The sequence below is a fragment of the Trachypithecus francoisi genome, unplaced genomic scaffold, assembly GCF_009764315.1.
Source record: "Trachypithecus francoisi isolate TF-2019V2 unplaced genomic scaffold, Tfra_2.0 Lachesis_group0, whole genome shotgun sequence".
Taxonomy (NCBI): domain Eukaryota; kingdom Metazoa; phylum Chordata; class Mammalia; order Primates; family Cercopithecidae; genus Trachypithecus; species Trachypithecus francoisi.
In genome coordinates this window covers 14,639,040-14,660,452 of record NW_022681453.1, presented here as the reverse complement: position 1 = coordinate 14,660,452, position 21,413 = coordinate 14,639,040, and the positions used below count along the sequence as shown (strand labels likewise).

The 21,413-nt window shown below is 51.7% G+C and overlaps 2 protein-coding genes across 9 annotated transcripts in view; one reads left to right on the top strand and one right to left on the bottom strand.

Moving 5' to 3' along the window:
• SETD2 (SET domain containing 2, histone lysine methyltransferase) overlaps nucleotides 1-8,716 on the top strand; it is a 150,263-nt gene extending 141,547 nt beyond the window's left edge. For all 3 annotated transcript variants that reach the window (XR_004435802.1, XM_033205307.1, XM_033205313.1), the window contains 3 exons: nucleotides 5,308-5,388; nucleotides 7,403-7,504; nucleotides 7,893-8,716. Coding sequence is in view for 2 of the 3 variants with exons in the window: in XM_033205307.1 (XP_033061198.1) it covers nucleotides 5,308-5,388; nucleotides 7,403-7,504; nucleotides 7,893-8,054 (345 nt within the window). In the remaining variant the exon portion in view is untranslated. The remainder of the gene's footprint in view (nucleotides 1-5,307; nucleotides 5,389-7,402; nucleotides 7,505-7,892) is intronic.
• A 6,642-nt stretch (nucleotides 8,717-15,358) lies between these two features.
• Nucleotides 15,359-21,413, bottom strand: part of NBEAL2 (neurobeachin like 2) — a 30,035-nt gene continuing 23,980 nt past the window's right edge. For 5 of the 6 annotated variants that reach the window (XM_033205267.1, XM_033205277.1, XM_033205294.1 and 2 more), the window contains 19 exons: nucleotides 21,176-21,336; nucleotides 20,759-21,075; nucleotides 20,564-20,659; nucleotides 20,045-20,169; nucleotides 19,820-19,960; nucleotides 19,522-19,652; nucleotides 19,294-19,403; nucleotides 19,078-19,195; nucleotides 18,879-18,976; nucleotides 18,692-18,808; nucleotides 17,980-18,069; nucleotides 17,784-17,893; nucleotides 17,437-17,609; nucleotides 17,238-17,332; nucleotides 16,899-17,015; nucleotides 16,644-16,802; nucleotides 16,417-16,565; nucleotides 15,945-16,080; nucleotides 15,359-15,850 (listed from right to left, as the gene is read on the bottom strand). In XM_033205267.1, the coding sequence (XP_033061158.1) occupies nucleotides 15,749-15,850; nucleotides 15,945-16,080; nucleotides 16,417-16,565; nucleotides 16,644-16,802; nucleotides 16,899-17,015; nucleotides 17,238-17,332; nucleotides 17,437-17,609; nucleotides 17,784-17,893; nucleotides 17,980-18,069; nucleotides 18,692-18,808; nucleotides 18,879-18,976; nucleotides 19,078-19,195; nucleotides 19,294-19,403; nucleotides 19,522-19,652; nucleotides 19,820-19,960; nucleotides 20,045-20,169; nucleotides 20,564-20,659; nucleotides 20,759-21,075; nucleotides 21,176-21,336 (2,545 nt within the window). In that variant the 3' untranslated portion in view covers nucleotides 15,359-15,748. The remainder of the gene's footprint in view (nucleotides 15,851-15,944; nucleotides 16,081-16,416; nucleotides 16,566-16,643; nucleotides 16,803-16,898; nucleotides 17,016-17,237; nucleotides 17,333-17,436; nucleotides 17,610-17,783; nucleotides 17,894-17,979; nucleotides 18,070-18,691; nucleotides 18,809-18,878; nucleotides 18,977-19,077; nucleotides 19,196-19,293; nucleotides 19,404-19,521; nucleotides 19,653-19,819; nucleotides 19,961-20,044; nucleotides 20,170-20,563; nucleotides 20,660-20,758; nucleotides 21,076-21,175; nucleotides 21,337-21,413) is intronic. The other variant, XM_033205257.1, reaches the window with a different exon arrangement.

Below are 21,413 nucleotides of genomic sequence, written 5' to 3'. Positions count from 1 at the left end.
TGTTCCTTTTTTCTGTCCATTGTTGTTCCCTTCATTGTCTTGTACTCACCATCAAGATAAGTGTAAAGTGGTGGTAAGTGTAAAGTGTAAAATCAAATCTTCCCTTTGAGCACCTCTGACCTGAATTATTACTACTTGCACAATTGAGGCAGCAGTTTATTTACTGCTGCCTCCTGGCTTTTAATTAACAGTCATAAGGTATAGTAGATCTCCTCTAACTATGTTACGTTAAAATAGTAGTTTTAGAGTATTTGTTGCATTGAGGGAGTTGCAGAGAAGTGGCATCAAGAACCAGTGTATTTTTCAAACAGGGTCTTGCTCTGTCGCCCGGGCTGGAGTGCAGTGGTGTGATCTCGTCTCAATGCAACCTGTGCCTCCTGGGTTCAAGCAATTCGCATGCCTCAGCCTCTCAGCTGGGATTACAGGCATGCACCCCCAGGCCCAGCTAATTTGTTTGTTTGTTTTTTTGAGAAGGAATTTCACTCTGTCACCCAGGCTGGAGTGGCATGGCGCGATCTCGGCTCACTGCAACCTCTGCCTCCCAGGTTCAAGCAATTCTGCTGCCTCAGCCTCCCGAGTAGCTGGGATTACAGGCGCCCGCCACCATACCTGGCTAATTTTTCGTATTTTTATTAGAGACAGGGTTTCACTGTGTTAGCCAGGCTGGTCTTGGTCTTCTGACCTCATGATCCGTGCACCTCAGCCTCCTAAAGTGCTGGGATTACAGGCATGAGTCATCATGCCTGGCCCTTCTGTATTTTTAGTAGAGATGGGGTTTTGCTTTTTTGGCCAGGCTGATCTCGAACTCCTGACCTCAAGTGATCTGCTCGCCTCGGCCTCCCAAAGTGCTGGGATTATAGGCCTGAGCCACCACGTCTAGCCTATATAAAATTTGTTTAAGAAATAAATAATGTTGAAAATTTCCCGTCTTGAGAGAGGGACATAGGCATCCAGATTCATGAAGCCTAAAGGATCCCAAGTAAAATCAACCAAAAGAAGAATACCTTGAGACACATTACAGTTGTCACACTGTATCCATAGGGGATTGATTTTAAGACATCCCATCATGGATGCCAAAGTCTAAGGATGTTCAAGTCCCTTATAAAAGGGCATAGTGTTTGTATGTCACCTACGCACGTCCTCCCATATGCTGTAAATCACCTCTGTGTTGCGTATAATACCCAATACAATGTAAATGCTATGTAAATAGTGGTTATACTGTATTGGGGTTTTTTATAATTGGTTCTTGTTTGTATTATTTTTATTGTATTTTTAAAATATTTTCTATCTATGGCTGGCCTATGGATGCAGAACACCAATTGTACTAAGTTTTTACTATTTTCAAAGATCTTAACCTTTTAAAAATTAACATGCACAGGTTCATGTGCTGCAGAGCTTAGGTTGAATTGTGCGTATAGTGTTTATGATGACTCAGCTTCTTCTCCTGCTTCTGGATTCTTGCTGCCACAAAAGATGTAGTTCTTTAGTGGATGATTTACGTTTTATGTTCTAAGCAGATTTTTTTTTTAATTTTTTGAAACGGAGTATCGCTTTGTCCGCTAGGCTGGAGTGCAGTGGCATGATCTCGGCTCACTACAGACTCCGCCTCCTGGGTTCAAGCGATTCTCCTGCCTCAGCCTCCTGAGTAGCTGGGATTACAGGTGCCCACCACCGCACCTGGCTAATTTTTGTATTTTTTAGTAGAGATGGGGTTTCACCATCTTGGTCAGGCTGGTCTTGAACTCCTGACCTCATGATCTACCCGCCTCAGCCTCCCAAAGTGCTAGGATTACAGGCATGAGCCACTGTGCCTGGCCCTCTAAACAGTAATTAAATACAGGGAGAGAGAAGCATTAGCTGAGTATGTCCTGCTCTGCCTTTGTCAGGACTCATTTCTGTAACTCAAGCCATACCCTCTTGGTTCCAAGTCACATGGGCTTTGTGACATAGTCATGTCAATATTTATAATAAAGGATGATTCTATTGTGTTACACAGCCTGTGTATGGTTGGTTACCAGAACTGCCCAATAAGCTTAAGGCCATTGCCAACTAATCCAGAAGGGCTCAAGCTTCACCTTGGGTAATATAAAGGTACTCAGGCCTGCCCGGTCATAATCAGAACAGATTTCCTAGGAATCCAGATGTGCCACAGATGAAGGCTGACAGCAGGGTCATCTTCTAAAGTCAGTAAGCTCTGGCTTTCTGCCAGGCCCTTTGCCTGCTCATTTCATTGTGTACTCCTAACTGTCCACTGCCTCACATAGATTTCCACCAGAATCTTTGACTGATACTCTGTATAAGCCAAAATAGAGAAAAGGCAAACTGATTATTGTTTATTGCTGAGGATCTGGAAGCACTTTGCTTTTTTATGTATCAAAGCCCCCACCCTGTTCTCCGGTGGTTTCCTTAAAAGTGCTTTTTTTCTTTTTGGAGACAGCATTTTGCTTTGTTGCCCAGGCTGGAGTGCAGAGGCATGATCACAGCTCACTGCAGCCTCAACCTCCTAGGCTGACGCAATTCTCCAACCTCCACCTCCCAGGTAACTGGGACCATGGGCACAGCCACCATGCCCAGCTAATTTTTAAATTTTTTTATAGAGACGCTGGTCTTGAATTCCTGGGCTCAAGCGATCTCCCCATCTTGGCCTCCCAAAGTGCTGGGATTACAGGCATGAGTCACTGCGCCCCACCTGCTAATTTTTTTTTCTTTTTTTGGAGACAGTGTTGCTCTGTCTCCCAGGCTGGAGTGCAGTGGCGCAATCTTGGCTCACTGCAACCTCCACCTCCCAGATTCAAGCGATTCTCCTGCCTCAGCCTCCTAAGTAGCTGCAACTACAGGCACACGCCACCACACCCAGCTAATTTTTGTATTTTCAGTAGAGACAGGGTGTCACCATTTTGGCCAGGATAGTCTTGATCTCTTGACCTCGTGATCCACCTGCCTTGGCCTCCCAAAGTGCTAGGATTACAGGCGTGAGCCACCGCGCCCAGCCTTACCTGCTAAATTTTTAAATGGGACTTTTTTGGAGTGGGGGGTCCTAAGGTTGTTTATGTCAATAACAAGTGCTATCCTCAACTCTGACTCTGGTTACTTTGCTTGGCCTTGGATTTGAGTAAATGTTAGTCAGTTTCTGAAATTATTTCCCGTGCCATTTGCAAACCACAGACCATGAAGAGAGGGTTTCGTGAATTTCAGTACTCTCAAGAGTATTTCATTTTGTTCATGATTTCCATGATGTAAGTCTGGAGACCCCTCATTTTATTTCCTTTCTCGATCCCAATTGCTCGGCACTTAGGAGGACCAAGAAAGCTCCTAGGCAGAGCTCAGTGGATCGTATTCTATAACTGTGTTTTTAAAGGCCACCCCACTGCCAACCTCACCAAGTCAGGGATTAAATTATAAATCTATTAACAATGCTTTGGGTTCATTTAGCTTTGTGAATGCATACCCTATCCAGAGTGAAACAAGACATTTCTATTTACATAGTACCCTCACTTAGAGCCTGGTCTCTTCCATAAGACCCAGATCTTTGAGATAGCTGTCAGACCTGCAGGGGCTTTCTGTACTCATTTCTGTTGCTGCTCACCTCTGAGAGCTACAAGAGAACAGCTGGGGATGTGTTGAAGTTTTCTTGACTTACTCAAATAATTCTTGATCCCTTACTACCTGAGGTCTTACTGTGGAGCATACTCATACCCTGTACAACTAGGAAAAAAAAATAAAATCCCAAAGCAAAACACTTGAAAATAGACTTAACTTATATGAATAGTATTATTTTTGCTTAATTTTGTTTTCTTTTTTTTTGTTTTTGAGATGGAGTCTCGCTCTGTCGCCCAGGCTGGAGTGCAGTGGCCGGATCTCAGCTCACTGCAAGCTCCGCCTCCCGGGTTTATGCCATTCTCCTGCCTCAGCCTCCCAAGTAGCTGGGACTACAGGCGCCCACCACCTCGCCCAGCTAATTTTTTGTATTTTTTAGTAGAGACGGGGTTTCACCGTGTTAGCCAGGATGGTCTCGATCTCCTGACCTCGTGATCCGCCCGTCTCGGCCTCCCAAAGTGCTGGGATTACAGGCTTGAGCCACCGCGCCCGGCCAATTTTGTTTTCTTAAAAAGACAGATTGGATCTTTATGTTCTTTTTACTCTACCCCCTAATCTCCCCATACAGCTACATGAAGAAATTGGAAAAATGGAAAATACGTAAAGCTTTTATGACACAGCAGAGAAAGCTGATTTGTAACAACCTAAAGCCAAGGGAGTGCCACCTTTCTCTGGAGCTAGTCCAGCTGCTTTAGAACCAGAGCCTTCATATTGTTTATGGAAATGGAAGAAACAGAACCAGGAGATGGGTGGGGAGCAGGAAAATTATTCTGCCCTGTGCCCCTAACAAAAAAGCGTGTAGTACCTATAATATCAACTCCAGCTTCTAGATCCATTATGAAGTAACTTATATTTGGAGGGGAATGCTCATAATTATTATTTTCAATGGAAAAGCACATTTACTGGGAAGGGGCCTGATGGCTAGTGGTGGGCAAAGGTTTGGGGAGATGGCCTGCATGACAGGTACTCTGAATAGCAGAGCTTCCAACTCATCACCTCCTGGTGCAGTACCTAGTTAGAGGGAAGTTGGAAGCCTCCCTCTAGCAGTGCTGGAAGGAATGTTCCTGGGTTTGTCATTATCTTGCCAGCTGGGGACACAGAGTATCTTCTGTGTCATCGTCTACTTATCTATTCACTGGCTTTGATGACCCTCATCACCTGCCCCCTAATATTGTAATACTTCCTTAATCTTTCTGTTCCTAAACTGAAGGTACCAACCTCCAAGGAGCCTCTCTTGCATCCTGAGATTGTCTTCTACAGTCTAGCCAACTTCACCTTTGGAGGAAAGGTGATGAGTATTTAAGAGTCCTCAAAACAGAGTGTTTTGCCTCTGTCCTGGAATCCTAAAATGTCAGAGGTGGGAGAGATGGAGCTTGTTTTGTGCAGGCCTCGCTTGATAGTTCAGGGAGCTGAACCCAGAACAGGGACATGAGTGACTCTGAAATGTGTTGCTATATCAAAGTTGTAGCTTTGACTTAGGGTAGAGAATTGGAACTTTTAAGAAGGAGAACCAAACCATATAACAGAATTTGAAACATAATAGCCAGGTTGACTCCAGGCCTTGTACCTGAGTCAGGGCCTCTAAATGGATTCTAATACCAAGAATCATGTATCCCTGCTAGGGGAAAGAAAGGAGGGTTCTGGGACAGTAGGGCGTCACTAAACTGACTTCTCATACCAGCACTGCTCTGTTTTCTCCTCCATTTTTAGACCTCGAAAAAGCCCAAGACAGCAGAAGCAGACACCTCCAGTGAACTAGCAAAGAAAAGCAAAGAAGTATTCAGAAAAGAGGTAAGGTTTGGTGGATGTAAGCACTAAGCACCTCAGGCTTAAATCTGAACTCTTTCCTTTCTTGTCCTAAGTATGTCGAATATCTCTCTTGCCCCAAGATAGGCAGGAACACAAGGTGTTCCTTGAGTGTGTGTGTCTTGCTGAAATGCTGCTTTTCCCACTGAAAACTCCTGAGCCATCTTTTCTTGGCTTGACAGGAGCCAAGTCTCAGACCACATTTGCTTGTTTGACTGTTGGCCTTCTGTAGCATCTATGGCAAAAGAAAGCTGTATGTAGTGGTAGGCTGCCTTGTCTTTGGGTATTCCCTCTTGCCTCTGTGATTTGACTTAGTTGTTATGTGAAAGAGGTGTGGCCTTTTTCAACTGGTTAAGCATTGACTCATTTCAACTGGTTACCCATTGACTCATTTTGTCCCCACAACAGCCCTTGAGGTAGGCAAGACAGATTGCCTTTCCTCTTATTCAGGTGAAAGAACTCAAGGTTCAGAGAAGGCAAGTTCTAGACAAAAGATTTGAACTCAGGCCTTCTGGCTCAAAGTCCACTTCTGTTTCTGTAATATCTCATTTGGTAGCTGCCTAATTTTCCAGGGCTTGGGAGAATACTGCTCCTCTTTATGCTACCAGAAGTGTGTCTTACCAGCCATCAAGACACTAAACTTGTCTGCCTCATAGCATGTAGATTCTAAACTCCAATCTTCATTCATTGAAGGGGCTTGTAGTGTTTTGGAAGAAATAGACCTGTAAATAAGTAACAGCAGCTGTGTGAAAAGTATGCCATATTAGGGCTGGGAGTCACAATCCGGGCTGTCAGGAAGGGTGCTTGAATCAGGGGTAGGAATTGGCCAGATGAATCAGCAGGGGACCTAACTTATATCAATAGAATGTAGAGAGGCAAGAGAGAGCATCTTCCCTTCCAGGGAGTTGTAAGTGGCCCGATGGGCTATAGCACAAGGTATGGGAGGGCTGTTGAAAATGAGGTGGAATGGTATTGTGCTTCTTCCTATAGGAACTCTGTGTCTCTCTGGGTTATTAGGAACCATTGCAGGATTTTAAGCAGGGGGTAATGAAATCCCTGTCTGTGTTTGAGGGGATAGACTGAAGGAAGAGAGTTTGGAGGCCAGGAAACCCCAGAAAAACCTTGAGTTAAAAGGCTTATCCAGGGATAAAGTTCAGTTTCTTATGATCCCTTTGTGAACATACTGGTATTTCAGCTCATTCAACCAGCAGCTGTTTCTTTAGTGCCTACCCCTGTGATACAGCCTTGTTCTTTGAACACCTGAAGGCTCACTGAATTTTAGTCATGGGTAGACCTTGTTCAGAGTGCTCTCTGATGGAATGGCTGTGACTGGCCTCTTTATTCCCTTTGTCCTCAGTGATCTTAGCACCACAAATACCTCTGAAGGTCCTATTCCTAGAGTGTTTCGGAGCACCTGGGTAGGACAGACCATACTTAGACAGCCCAGGGAGGACATAGTAAGTGGTGGAATGAAAATGATTCTGCCCAGGTTTTCCTTTGCTGGCTGTCATATCATGCTTGATCTGCTTCACATGCTGTGGTATGACCACTTAAAGAATCTGAGTACCCTTCAATGACAAAATGCCTGTGGTTCCTGGGGTTGCTAAGCCTCATAGAAGCTCTGGAACACCTGCTGTGCCCTGCCTTGCCTCCAGGGCCCAGAGAACCTAGCTACTGTCTTTATGCCGAGGACACAAAATTCATTGGCTGAAACCTGGGGCTGCTGAAGGAGTCGACATTGAAGTCATGCTTTTGAGTCCCTCCAGCCTCCTTTAAGCCTTGCTTAGTCCATCCAGGGGAGCTCTTTCCCTCTCAGGCTGAGCCCGTATCCTTTTTTCAGATCTTACTGGCTTACTAGTATTCCACTGTCCAAACCAGCCAACCTGAGGGAGAAAGGATTGGCTGGCTTTACTCACTACCTTTTGTAGTTATTTCCTCAGTACAACTCCTCGCCCTCTCTGGACTGTTGAGCAATGTGTTCTCTTTTCTTTGCCTGCAGATGTCCCAGTTCATCGTCCAGTGCCTGAACCCTTACCGGAAACCTGACTGCAAAGTGGGAAGAATTACCACAACTGAAGACTTTAAACATCTGGCTCGCAAGGTACTCCCCTTGCTTTTGGTAGCCCACCAGGCAACATTCTGGGCAAACTGTGTACTTTCTAAGAAGCCCTTTTCATCATAGAAAGTTTTTTTTTCTTTTTTTCTTGTCAGATGTCAGGGCTGGGGACCCAGGAATGGGGAGGGAAGGTTTGGGGAGGGATGCACACCCTTACATGAGAGCAGTAGTTATCTAAGAAATTTTCAGAGCTCAGTTTATCCTTTCTGGTGATCCTAGCACCAGCCTGCCCCAACATCTACCCCCTTATTAACTTCCTGTCTTGGTGAGAAGGGCCCTGAAGCAGCAGGCTGGATTACCACCCCTATCCTCCCCCTCAAATCGTTTCTGCTCTGATTGTTGGCTGTGGTCTCTCTTCCTGTGCCCTGGACAGCTGACTCACGGTGTTATGAATAAGGAGCTGAAGTACTGTAAGAATCCTGAGGACCTGGAGTGCAATGAGAATGTGAAACACAAAACCAAGGAGTACATTAAGAAGTACATGCAGAAGTTTGGGGCTGTTTACAAACCCAAAGAGGACACTGAGTTAGAGTGACTGTTGGGCCAGGGTGGGAGGATGGGTGGTCAGGTAAGATAGACTCTAGGGAGAGGAAATCCTGTGGGCCTTTCTGCCCCACCCCTGTCAGCACTGTGCTACTGATGACACATCACCCTGGGGAATTCAACCCTGAAGATGTCAACCGAAGGCCACAGAAATGAACTCCATCTACAAGTGATTACCTAGTTGTGAGCTGTTGGCATGTGGTTAGAAGCCATCAGAGGTGCAAGGGCTTAGAAAAGACCCTGGCCAGACCTGACTCCACTCTTAAACCTGGGTCTCCTCCTTGGCGGTGCTGTCAGCGCACAGACCCATGCGCATCCCCACCCACAACCCTTTACCCTGATGATCTGTATTATATTTTAATGTATATGTGAATATATTGAAAATAATTTGTTTTTTCCTGGTTTTTGTTTGGTTTTCGTTTTGCTTTTAGCCTCTACATGCTAGGATCACAGGAAGACTTTGTAAGGACAGTTTAAGTTCTCCTGCAAGGTTTAATTTGTTATCATGTAAATATTCCAAAGCAGGCTGCCTTGTGGTTTTGGTCAGCCTTGTGCTATGTTGATAAGATTGATTTACTGCTTAAAATCACTTTACTTTATCCAATTTTTACTGAACTTTTTATGTAAAAAAATAAAATCAATTAAAGAAATTGGCATGTGTGTTCCCTAAAAGTTAATCGAGCATATTTGTGTGTAATGATGTCACTGGAAAAAGGAGAGATAGTGGCCTTAGATGTGTGAAGTCCAAGGTTAATCCCTGTGATTGGATTTTATTACAGGACTTGTTCATTCTCCACAGGTCCTACTCTGACTTAGGCAGACATTTGCCAGGTGACTGACACTTGTAGGCTTGGGATCTTATGACTGTGCTCAGGCATTGGGTCAATTTGCACATGCATTCCAGAGCAAAAGCAGCAGCATCTAGGGCGTCTTTGGCACTAGGCTTCTTTATTTTGGTTAATCATCAGTCAAGAGAAAGGCAAATTTATCTTCTCCCTTGATACTTTCTCCTGGGTGGAGGGAAGCATTGAATCTTTTCTCCCCATGGACTTGATTTTTCTGAGCCCACTGGAATGCTTTTTTTGGGGGGAGAGATAGGGTCTCGCTCTGTTGCCCAGGCTGGAGTGTAGTGGTGTGATCATAGTTCATTGCATCCCTGAACTCTTGGGCCCAAGCAATCTTCTTGCCTCAGCCTCTGGAGTAGCTAGGACTACTGGCTAATTTTTTTTTACATTTTTGTAGAGACACAGGGTCTTGCTTTGTTACCCAGGCTGGTCTTGACTTCCTGGCCTCAAGTAATGCTCCTGCTTTTGACTCCCAAAGTGTTGGACACATGGTTTGAAATGCTCATTTGATGTTTGGGTTCCCTAGCTTCCCACTGTGCTCCCTAACACTGGGGTTGGACACTAGAGGACAGAATAGGACCCCTATAAAAGAGGTACACAGGTTATGATGATAGTGAACATTTCCAGGAGGATGCAGGGCTTCGTGAGAGACCTCTCTCCTACTTGCTGGATCAGTTACCTAGGCAGTGAGAAAGACTGAGGGCTTCAGGACAGACTGGGGCCCATCTTTGCAAAAAGGTTGGTCCCGCCTGTTTCTCACCAGGGTTATTCTGCCCACTGCAGCAGTGTTCTTGAGGTCAGGTCAGGTTGTGGACTGCCAAATCTTTGGCAGGGTGAGTAGCAATTAGAGCAGTCACTGCCTGCTAGGCACTGTGCTGAGCACTTAGAGCTCAGGTTGTGGTCACAGTCCTGAGGCACAGGAATTGGCACTATGATGAGGAAAACTAAGGGTCAGAGAGGTTTAGTAACTCTTTTAATATCCTTGTATTAAAGGAAGTATTAAAAGAGGGGAAAATCCTTATTTTAAACTTAGACATGCTATTGTTTTCTCATGATACTGCAGCCTTCAAAACTGTTTTAAGCACTTTTTTTTTTTTTTTTGAGACGGAGTTTCGCTCTTGTTGTCCAGGCTGGAGTGCAGTGGCATGATCTCGGCTCACTGCGACCTCTGCCTCCCAGGTTCAAGCGATTCTCCTGCCTCAGCCTCCCTAGTAGCTGGGATTATAGGCATGCACTACCATGCCCAGCTAATTTTGTATTTTTAGTAGAGACAGGGTTTCTCCATGTTGGTCAGGCTGGTCTCGAACTCCTGACCTCAGGTGATCCACTCCCCTTGGCCTTCCAAAGTGCTGGGATTACGGGCACGAGCCACCGTGCCCGGCCTAAAGCATATTACTATATCACATGCACAGATTGTAATTTGCTCAGCCCTCCTAATGTCTTGGAATTATGTCTGTTAGAGAATATTTTAGTTAATGTGCTTAAGCACATTGAAAGGGGGCATTTCTCTTTTCAGTGGGTTTGCAGTGCAGGGGTACAACCACATGCACTGCTGCTTGCAACCAAATCAAATGCATGGTTTTGACCCAAAGCTCCAGCTTATGATGTCTCCAGCAGCTGGTGCATATCTTCCCTGCTTCCTCTCCTGATTCTTCAGGGTTATTGCCCTAAGGTCATCTGTGGAGGAAGGTGGCTATAAACTTCCGGCTCTTCCTTAGTTTAAGGGTAAGATTTACAGAGTGTTAAGCAGCCCTGGTCAACTATTTCTGAGGGTAGCAGTAAGTCTGATGAGCTTGGTACTCACAGAGTAGTCGATATCAGTTGCATCTCGTGTCAGCAGAGGGACAGGATCTACCTTGGGCCCCACTAGACCATGACTGGAACCCATGTCTTCTGAGTTTGGACGACTGTGCCTCTGAAGCCTACTTATGCTGGTACATGCCAGGATAGTAGGCATTGTTTCTTCCTAGGCAGGGCTTGTCTTTTATAGCACTTTCTTTAAAAGGCACTTACTGTGCCAACCTACCTGCCTCTACCCTTTGGGGTGGGCATATGCATGGAGTGCATATGCATGGACTTGGCTGCACCTGCCTTGTCCTGAGCTGCCCAGGAGACCCACCTGTTCTTGGCGTGTGCAGCAACCACATGAGCAGATGTGGAAGTACATTTGGAACGCATTGTCCTGAGTTCAGGTCTTGTAAAGAGCGTTTTCTTTTTTCTTATCTAGAGGTGACCTCAGGCCCTTGGTAATTAACTGCCAGGACCAGCCTGCTTCTTGCCTCCTGTCTAGAGGAACGGGCCTCCAGCCTCCCCTTGGTGCTGCTCACAGAACAAGTCAGGAAAATGATCTCAAACCCGGGGTCCCTCAGCACCAACCTGGGAGTCTTAGGTGTGGGGGAAAACTACTGTGTCACTTAAACTTACTGTTCTCCAGCTAAGGAAGTTGATAAAATACCAAGGTAAAATAATCAGCAAGGTAAAAAAGCTTCCAAACATGATAAAGCCAGCAGATGGTAGGCGCAGGATATGAACTCTGATCTGTGCCTCCAGAGCCCATGCATCTTCTATAGGATCACACTCCCTGCCATCCCAGGTGCTGCTTGGAGAGGGCCCTCCCACAGCCTAGGGACCCCCAGCCCTTTTCTGGGCCTCTCCCTTATAGCCACCCACCCAACTGTCTCACAGGCCCAAGGAGCCAGATAGAGCCAGCAGAAAAGTCCGAATCACCTTTAAAATGGGTTACAAAAGGAGCAAAACCAGCTGAGGCTTAAGAGGAGGTGGAGTAGGGATCCAAAGGGCAGGACCACTCCTCACTGCCCACTTCCCCACCATATCCTGGGGCCTCTTCTGGAGGGGATGGGTGGGTGAGGGGAAGTGAATGGTGGCTGGATCTTCGGTTTCCTTCCCCAGAACAGAGCAGGCTGAGCCCAGCAACCCCAGGAAGCCCATGAAGGGAAAGATACATGAGATGGGGGTACGGGAGCACCGGAGCAGGCTCTGAGGAGCCAGGCTATGGAGGCAGCACTCACGTCACAGAGCAGCCCTCAGCTTGGGGGCCCAGGACCTGGACCACATCTTCCTGGCCCAAGGCAACTAGGGCATTCTCTAGCACCTTGTGGGTGGCGCCACTGCCTTCTTGGATAGCCCAGTCCCTCAGCAGTGTGTAGACTCACACCTGGCCTTGGGCCATGATTTCTACAGCCTCAGCCTGGTAGCCCAGATGGTCTGCCAGTCCCCGCCAGCCCTTGTCAGTTTCAACGGACACCTCTAGCAGCCGCTCCACTTTCTCCTGGTGCTGCCGAGGGAGTTTAAGGTAAAGTTGGCACCCAAGCTCAGGATGTGGTCCTGAGGCAGGAGATATGAGGATCACACAAGGGCTGGGTGGTGAGGCAGTTCTGGGAAAGGGGCTCACCCTGGTTGGAGGCACAGGGCTCCAGACTGCTAGGAGAGTCCAGGAAGACACTGCTATCCCCATGCATCTGGTCCTTGTTGAGACCTCCCAGCTCTGCAGTTCGAGCTTTGGCCAGCTGCTGTCTTTGTTTATGTGAGCGCCAGCTGTGGGAAGAAAGGGAGACCTACTGACCTGCCCCCACCTTCAAGATAGGGAATTGGTTGGGAGTCCAGACAGGGAAGGGGAAGGCCACATAGGCAAGCAGACCGAGGACCACAGTGGCCAGGAGGGTACAGTAGACTGGGATGATGCTGCCTGAGACACTGGAGGCTCCAGGAGGAAAGGGGAAGTATTGGGGTACAGGGCTCCCCCTGCCCCTACCCATACTCCTTCCCTGTCCCTCTCCTGCCTCCTCAGGATCTTACCTGTGGAAGAAAAGACAGATCAGGTCAGGAGCAAGGAACCAAGGCTAGGGGCCCTGGGTAGCCTCACCTAGACTTTGTTGCTGAAAAGGTTTGAAGCCAGTGGTCCCTACTATGTAGAGTCAAAAGCTTATACCACAGCATCTGGAGCTGTCTGGCCTATTTTTCCATTTTCACCTACTTCCCCTTTGCTTACCACTCTGGACACCTTGTCCTTCCTACCCTGTTCTCATAACCTTCCAGATTTCTGCTCTTGCCAATCTCCGTTCTCCATCTGGCATATTGGCAAGAATCTTCTACTCTGGGAAGACTTCCTTGATCTCTTCCTTTTTGGGGTCCATTTGCACCTCCTGTCTACCACAGCACTAAATCCAATTTTTTAATCCAATTATCCAGGGCACAGGAAGAAAGACCATGGCACTGTCTACCATGGCACTTGTGTCCTGTCTCTGCCACCAAGTCTGGACCGTGAGGGCACATTGATTCATGTGGTCCCCACAAGCATCTCTGTGCAAAGGAGGCCTTGTAAATTTTTGCCAAATAAAGCTGAACTGGAAAGGAAGTGTTGTTGCTTTCTTCTGCCTGGAAGCGACTTGTCCTCCCGATCTAGTGCAGTCAGGGTACACAGGATCTGAGAGACTCCAGAACCTGTGGCTGGACTTGGGTGTGACCTACCCACTTGGGGTACCTCTCAGCCTGCCTGGTGCCCATGATCTGAATCAGGGGATGCTTACCCACATAGGCCAGGCCTTTGCTGTGGCTAGAGTTGTGAAGCATGGCTGTTAGTGGGTAATGCTCCCTGGGGCTGTTTCTTGGAGAAGAGGTTAGAGAGTTTTAGGCAGCCCCCAGGCAGGGGAGCTGGGAGCTGCTTCTCTCAGTCCAAAAAGGGCTGTGTGCAGGAGGAATATGGGGGAAATCTCCAGGCCTGACGTTGGCAGTCCCTTGGGGTAGTCTGTCCCCCTTTTCTCACTTCAACCTGATTCACTCTGGCACTGGACCAGTTTCCTCCTCTGTCAGATGGGGTGGAGATGACAGAGGTGGTCCCAGCTGGCCAAAGTTAGAAGGGTCAGGTACAGCTCAGGATGGAAAACAGGTTGGAAACCACCCTGTCTCAAAGATGTTGCAAAACACCTGGTCTGAGTCCAGGGATGGTAGGGAGGATAGGGGAGACATGCCTTCTAGCTCCATCTTAGCCAGAACCAGGCTGGAGAGACGTACTGGCCAGTGGGAGGCTCACTGCCAGGCTTTTCAGATATAGTTCAGGAACCCAACATCCTGAGGCCCCAAGGCAGGAGGACTTTCTGCAGTGACCATCCTCACAGTCCTTCCTCAAGGGTCAGTGTCCAGCCCTCTCCTGATCAGGAACTGGGTGGAATGCTACCTTGGTGGGTTCAGCAAGGGAATAGAGGATACGGGCCCAGAGATCCCCTAGTTGATCCTGCTTCATCCAGAAATTCAGAGAGGGCCTGAGACTCAAAGGATAGGACTACTCAGTCCTACCTGGATCCTATAGGGCTGAATCTGGTGGGACCCACTTCCTGAGGTTTGAGGAAGAGAAGCTCCTCATCTAGACTAAGGAGAGCTTGCCTGGAGCCAAGGAATGGAGGAGACACCCGGGAAGGCCCTCCAACTCCCCAGTATCCACCACCACATATTGGGTACCAGTCTATACCACACCATGTCCCCATGTGTATGGCTAAGTCAGCAACACAGTGCTGTGGCCAAGTTGGTGCGACCTGGTGGCCCTTGCCACATGTGGGGTGTGTACATTTGTGTCACATTAAGGGACCCTGCAAGATCCTGGATGGTCGATGGGCCTGTGACCAGGATGCAGCAGCAGACAGGCCTGGCTTCCGCCCAGCCCACTCTGAGCAGCAGGACGGAACCCGTCCCACCTCCCATCCGTCTCCAGGCCCACGAATACGCACACATAATGCAACCACCCTGCACACTCACACCACCCTGACTTCTCACGCACACGCCGACACCAGCACACACAACACCTGCAGGATCACGAGTCTGGAGATGTGGGACAGAGAGGCAGCTCCCGGCTCCCTCCGCTCAGTAAGGGCTCTGCCCCTAACTCCTCCTGACCGGTGGCCGCCAGGATGGATCCACTTAGCAGGGCAGGACCGAGCCCTCCGAGAAGACAACGTGGAGTCTCTGGGGTGGTTCTGGCCCCCAACCCCAACCTCGCGACCACAGCGGCGCCACAGGGCGGCCCAAGAAGTAGGCAAGACAATGAGGGGGCAGGGCCAAGCTGGAGGGGCGCGGCCTCAGGTCTTGTCGCCCCCCCCCGCCCCCTCCCGGCGAAGGAATGCAAACGCGCTTTCGGGACGCCTGGCCGGGTTGCGGTCTTGGACGAATGGCGTGCGAGGGCGAACCGATGAAGAGATGAAATCTTGGGGAAACCACGAGCCGGGGCGAGATGTGGGGCAGGGGCTGCACGGCCGGGGAAACTGAGGCCCCAGTTCAGCGACGGCCACGCGGAGGGGGGCGAGTGAGCCCAGAGGGGGTCACGGGCCAAGGGAACGCGAGCCAGGCCAGACTGAGACCGCGACCCTGGGACGGTGGCTACGGCAGTCCGAGACACCGCGCGCGCGCGCGCGCGCGCACGTACAGTCGGAGACGGAGCAGCTACAAAACTAGGCCATGTTTATTGCCGATAAGGGAGAACCGGGGCCGCTGTTAGGAATTAAGGCCACAGGCGGCCCTCGTGCTCTAACGAAACGGGGACTTGCAAGCCGGGGAACCCCGCCCCAGACTGTGCAAAAAGTGCTGCTGCGGCCGCAGACGCCAGCGCCGGCTCTCAGGGCTGCCCCTCAGCCGGCGAGGGGCGGGACTTCCGCCCGCCAATCCCTGAGGGAGTAACATCGCCCGCCAATACCTGAGCTGGGCAGGGTGGGACCCCGCCCACCCCGCCCACCCCCTGGGTGGCCCACCCCGGGGTGTTCCCGCCGACTTCTGGGCGGTGCCTTCAGGGTCAAGCCCGTCGGGGGCGGGACCCGAGCAGCCGCACGGGCCAGGTTCAGCGCGCATCGGCAGGGTTGTATTCTGTCTCTCCCGAGGACACCTGGGAGATGCGCCGCGAGGACCGCCACAGCTTCCGCGCGAACTGGCTGCTGCGCACCTGGTGGGCGTAAGGGTTAAGTAGGGTCAGCTAGGACCGCCGCGCTGCGCCCCGCGCCGTTCGAGGGGCCTCCCCACCCCCGCCCTATCCTCACCTCAGAGGGCTGCCCGGCGCCCACCACGATGAGCTTGCCGTCCTCCAGGCCCACCAGCACGTGGCTGCGCTCCTTGGTCACCGCCACGCTGCGGATGGCCACCTTCATGGGCAGGGGAGGCGCGGCCGGGAGCAGTCTGGAAGGGAGAGGGGATATACACCAACCTGTGACTGCAAGGGGGCTTTGCGACCAGCAGATATCCCTTATCCCATATACCCTCTCTGTCCTCATTTTAAGGATGGCTAAATTGAAACTCTTATACACAAAGAAATCTCCCACAACTGTGGCTAAGAGGAGGCCCAGGGCAAGACCTCCCCATGGGAAGATGAGGGGACAGGTAACAAACCTTGAAATATGTGCCCACAAACATGTATGGTGTGTGGATTCCTAGGGGGAATCCCCCCCTTTATTCTACACCAATGACCACCACCTTCAGGGGCCATGAACTCATAAATGGGGGGGGGGGGCTTACGTGTTTAGTTGGAGGATGTGCAGGGCGCACTGGGCGGTGCCCAGCAACACAAACTCCTCTGTCACCGTCAGGGCTGTAGGCTGCTCTGCCAGGGGCAGTGAAGCCCGCAACTTCCCATTGACCGAATACAGGTGCAAGGAGTAGGTGACCTGGAGGAAGCAGGGAGTGTCAGCAAGGCCAGGATCCCAACTGCCCCTCCATCTTTGCTGGGTACCCTTTCCCCATACCTGGGCCCCAGGACGTTCCCACGCTGAGCTCTGTACCACAATCTGGCCTTCGGACCCCAATGCCAGGTGGAAAATAGGTCCAGGCACTGAGGCACTCGGAGGCTGTAGTGCTGCCACAAACTGGCCACGGCGTACAGTGTGTATGATCACAGTTCCATCCTGCAGGAAGGCAACTTAGGGTCCTGGGCAGGAATCTGGGCTCCAGGGGGATTGCCCAGTAAACTCACCCTCCCCAGGGCACATGCATACACACACCTCAGATCCAGACACAGCCATGTCAAGTTCAGTGTTGATGGCCACACAGCTCACTGCAGCCCCGTGCCCATACAGGACCTGCACAGGCTTTGGTGCCAGGCCTACTGACAGACCACCCTGTGGACAACCAGGGTTGGCTTAGGACTGGCCCCTGAGGCTTAGGAAACGAAGGCCTTGTCCAAGACTAGAGAGCTGGAGGGTCAAGGAACCCCAGACTTGCTCATGGTAGCAAAGGGAAGGGAAAGACAGGAGGGCAGGACTGGAAGGCCACCGAGGGACGGATGGGCTGTAGGTCTGGGCTATGGAGACCCCACACAGCTGCCCACCCACCAGGCACACCTGATGCAGGAGCCGCCACACCATGCATGTGGTGTCCCGGGAGCCTGAGATGAGGTAGATGCCACAGGTGTCCAGTGCAAGGCAGGTTACTACATCTGCACGGTAAGGGGAGGGTACAGGCAGAATGGAGGAGTCACATCTACCCTGGCCAGCCTCAGAACCCAGCCCCATACCTGCGTGCCTCCAAGGCTGTTCATACCAAGGTGGCGGCTGAGCTGGCTCAACAGCTTGCCACGGGGTAGTGCAGTTACTCGCAGGCTGCCATCCCAGTGGCCACCGCTGAATAGCAGCTTTCCGTCAGGGGCCACTGCCAGTGCGTGTCCGCTCACACCACTGTCTGGCACCCACGGGCCACTCAGTAGTCGCTGCGTCCTGACCCAGTGAGGGGGATGGCAAGTGAGGCCAGGCCACATGGAAGAGACCCAGGCCCTCAGGGAGCCTGGTCAGACCTTTCCCCTGCAGCTGGCCTACATTCTGATTAGGGAGAGGAATAATTCAGGGTGCAGGGCATTTGTAGCCCACCCCACCCACAGCCCTCTGTCCTACTTGTGGCTGCCCATGGTGGGGTCTTTGCTGAAGCTGAAGTAGTTGCTTATGTTGCGGTCATAGGGCAACCAGCTGTGGGTACCCAGCAGCCCACTGGCACTCACGGTCACCTGCAGGCAGGAGGGAGCAGAGATGGGTTTGTGGCAGAGGCAGAGGGGGAGTGGAGCTGAGCTAGGGCTCTGCACAATGCACTTACCAACAGGTCTGGGGAACCCTGGGTGATGAAGGAGTGGGGCTGCCGGTGGGGGACCAGAGCTAGCACCAGGGGTACACCATCACTGACAACCTGCAGGGACAAGGGCAGGCCTAGCTATGCCTGAGTACTATCAGATTACACTATCTTCTCCCTGAAGCATCATCCCTTCCTTTACCCTCAGTCCCCAGGGGTCACGAAGTAGGTGTCACAGACGCAGAGGTCCCTCCAAGCAACAGGCAGAGACTTTAGGAGGGCATCTCAGAAAGTGGGTGAGAAGCTGGGACAGACATGGAAGATGCTTCCAGAGTATCATGCTTAGTTTCAACCTTGGTCCTCCCACCCTGTTATTCCTTGTCCCCCTAGCCCAAAGGCAGGAAGAGAGGGAAACCTAAAAAAAAGTCAGGCCTGGGGGCAACATTCAGGAATGTTCCTGCCTAGGAAGGCGATGGAAGGGGTCCAAGGACAGATCTCCTCCCTCCTGATCTCCCTAAGGCTTTCAGAGCTTGTTAGGTGAGTCAACACTTTATCCTGGCCCTGATGAAGAGGGCACCCCTCCTGCCCCCATACTCTTCCCATGTTTAGCTCATTTTCTAAGGTGCTTTGAAATCAGTGACCTTGATGAGGATTCCCATCTGCCCCAAGTGGTTGGTAAGGACAGTGGGGTTAAACCCATTTCACATAATATAAAGTTGAGGTTCTGTCTTCCTCTCACCTCTGCGAAGAATGCCTTGAGTTGGTCCAGGTGCTGGAAGATGCTAGGTGAGTTAGTGTCCAGGCGTGCAAGGCGATGGGCTGCTTCCTCAGCTGAGAGCCGAGTTGGATGTGGCTCCTGTGGGCAAGTGGCTGGTCAGCACCATGGCATGGGCATCCCTGGCCACTATCCTCTAAGCTGGCCTTACCTTCAGCAGCTGACAGGGAGTCTGCCCAAAGTTGCTGATAATACCCTCCAGAGCCTTCCGTTCCCGCTCATCTGTCACATGGTCCAGGTCTACAGCCCCTGGGAAGGCAGGCAGAGCAGTCAGGGCTCCCTACGTGCCCTCTGCATCCACCCCTCCTGATCTTGTCCTGGCCCCGACTAGAGTCCAGCACACTGCCCACCCTCATAGGTGCAGTAATAGAAGACATTGAGGGCCTCCTCGGCAGCTGGCCCTCGCTGCTTGTAGCCAAAGATGAGGTCGATCCACTCGTGCAGGTGTGCAGACACATACTCTGACTCCTGGGAGTAGGGAGGCAGCAATCAGTGCAGGGACGGCTGACCCCCCATGACCTTCAGAACCCCAGCTGCCTGCCATTTGCCTGTGGTTGCTTCCTCACCAGAGCCTGGCGGTGCTGCTGGATGAAGTCCTCAGGAGAGCTGGCCCACGGGGGCAGCACTACATCGCCCACCTTCTCGTTGGTCAGCTGGAGACAGCCCAGGTCAAAACCTGGCACAAAGGACTGGGTCAGCTGTCTCCCTGTCCATCCCAACTGCCCCCTGGCCACTCCACCATCTGCTCTCCATCCCCACACCTGCCCGCTCCAGTGCCAGCACCTCACACCTACCGTTCTGGTTCTCCAGGAAGTCAGGAAAGTAGAAGAATTCTGGGATGAGCTCCTTCACATCGGCGGGGCTCTCCAGGCGTGCCTGCCAGGCTGCCGCCACCGAGTGGAACTGCCGGTCGGAGCAGTCAAAGCTGGGGGAGGGGCATGGGGCCAAGGTGAGGTGGGGAGAACGGGGACAGGGAGGGAGATGCTGTGGCTGGAGGGAAGAAGGGAGCCAAGGGTGGGCCCAGGATGTGGGGAGGACCAGCCTCCTCCCCTTGTCTGCCCCCCAGTCTGCCCACCAGCCCCTGGGCTGTACCGGCCACTCTGCAGCTGGACGTGCAGGGAGGTGAAGGGCTCCACGCGGATGAGGTAGTGCATCACGCCTGCTGCATTGGAGTAGTGGGTGCCATAGTGGAACTTGTCAATAGTCCCCGCTGGGTCCTCAAAGCTTTCATACCTGGGGCCACAGTTGGACATGTCAGCAGAAGCCCTCCCCTCGCCTTTCCCTACCCGCTAAGCCCAGCCCTGCCCGCATGCTCACTTCTCCCTCACGAGCTGGGCATGCTTGGGGTTCACCACACCGATGGGCTTAGACAGGTCCCGGAAGACGGCTGGGTTGCTGAGGTCCAGGGCTGGGGACACGTAGTCCTGCAGGACCCAGGGGAACTGGCCGCCCACCCGAGCAGGGGCTGCATGAGGGCCCTGATGGCCTACCAGCCCACCCTGCCCTGCCCTGACCCTCACCCTCACCCTCAAGAAGGCAGGCACAGAACCTGCCCACAGGTTGGGGGAGCACCACTTAGAGGGGTCACAGGGGAGCAAGACAGACTATCCTGGAACAGGATTCCTTTTGAGGAATAGAGGCTAGGTGGGGAGGGGAAGGGAGTGAGGCTGGGGACCTCTGGGGGTTGGCAGGGAACAGAGGCCAGGTCTTCATTGGCACACCTACCCCAGGACCAAGCTCAGGGCTTGGCCCACGGGCAGGTACCTACACTTGGGGGAACCAAGGGCTGATAGGTCAGAGGGGCAGGGGTGGAGGGGTGCAGAGTGAGGCCCTCACCACAGGGTACTGAGACAGGTCATTGTAGGTCCGCCCCGCAATGGTGTTGAGTTGCATCAAGTACTCGAAGTTGGATATCTCACGCTGTACCCATTTCTGGGGACAGGGGCAGACAAGATGTGAGCCGGTGGGCTGTCCAGCACTGCCCCCGATTCAGGGTCCCAACTTCACATCCCTCACACTCCGGGCTCTCACCTGTGTAAGGCCTGAGGCACGCAGCATCTCCTGGGGGGAGCGGCTGCTTAGGTAGCCTTGAGACGGGGGCCGTAGGCGCAGGAGCCACGAGTACACCTGGTTCCGTACCTGGGTGTGGGGTGGGATGGGGCCAGGCTGGGGCCTGGGAGTCTGGCTAGGAGATGAGGCTGGGGTCGTGCCCACCTTGCATGGGAAGTTGAGGAAGTAGTTGGCCTGATCGATAAAGAAGAGCTCAAGTGCTGAGCGGCGCAGGTTGAAACGCCGCAGGTGGACCTCACGCAGCTGGGCCAGTGGGCGCCGGAAATCATAGCCAATGCCTATGGGGAGGAACAGCAGGTACAGGAGTCACTCACCCCAGGCCCACCCAGACCTCAGCCATTCCCTGCCATCTTCCCAACCCACACCACCAGGACGCACCCTCCTCGGTTTCGACACGCTCAGTGCTGCCATCGTAGAAGTACACATTCTGTGTGGTGACCTCCAACAGCCCTGGGACCACAGCCACTACCGTCACCAGCTGGCACTCGGCTGACAGCACCAGCTTCTCACGCTGCTCATCCAGTTCTGCTGCCTCCATCCTAAAGACCAGCAACCCACCTCAGGCTCTAGGCTCTGGGACCCCCTTCTTCACAAGCCCAAAGGGCATCTAAGTGCC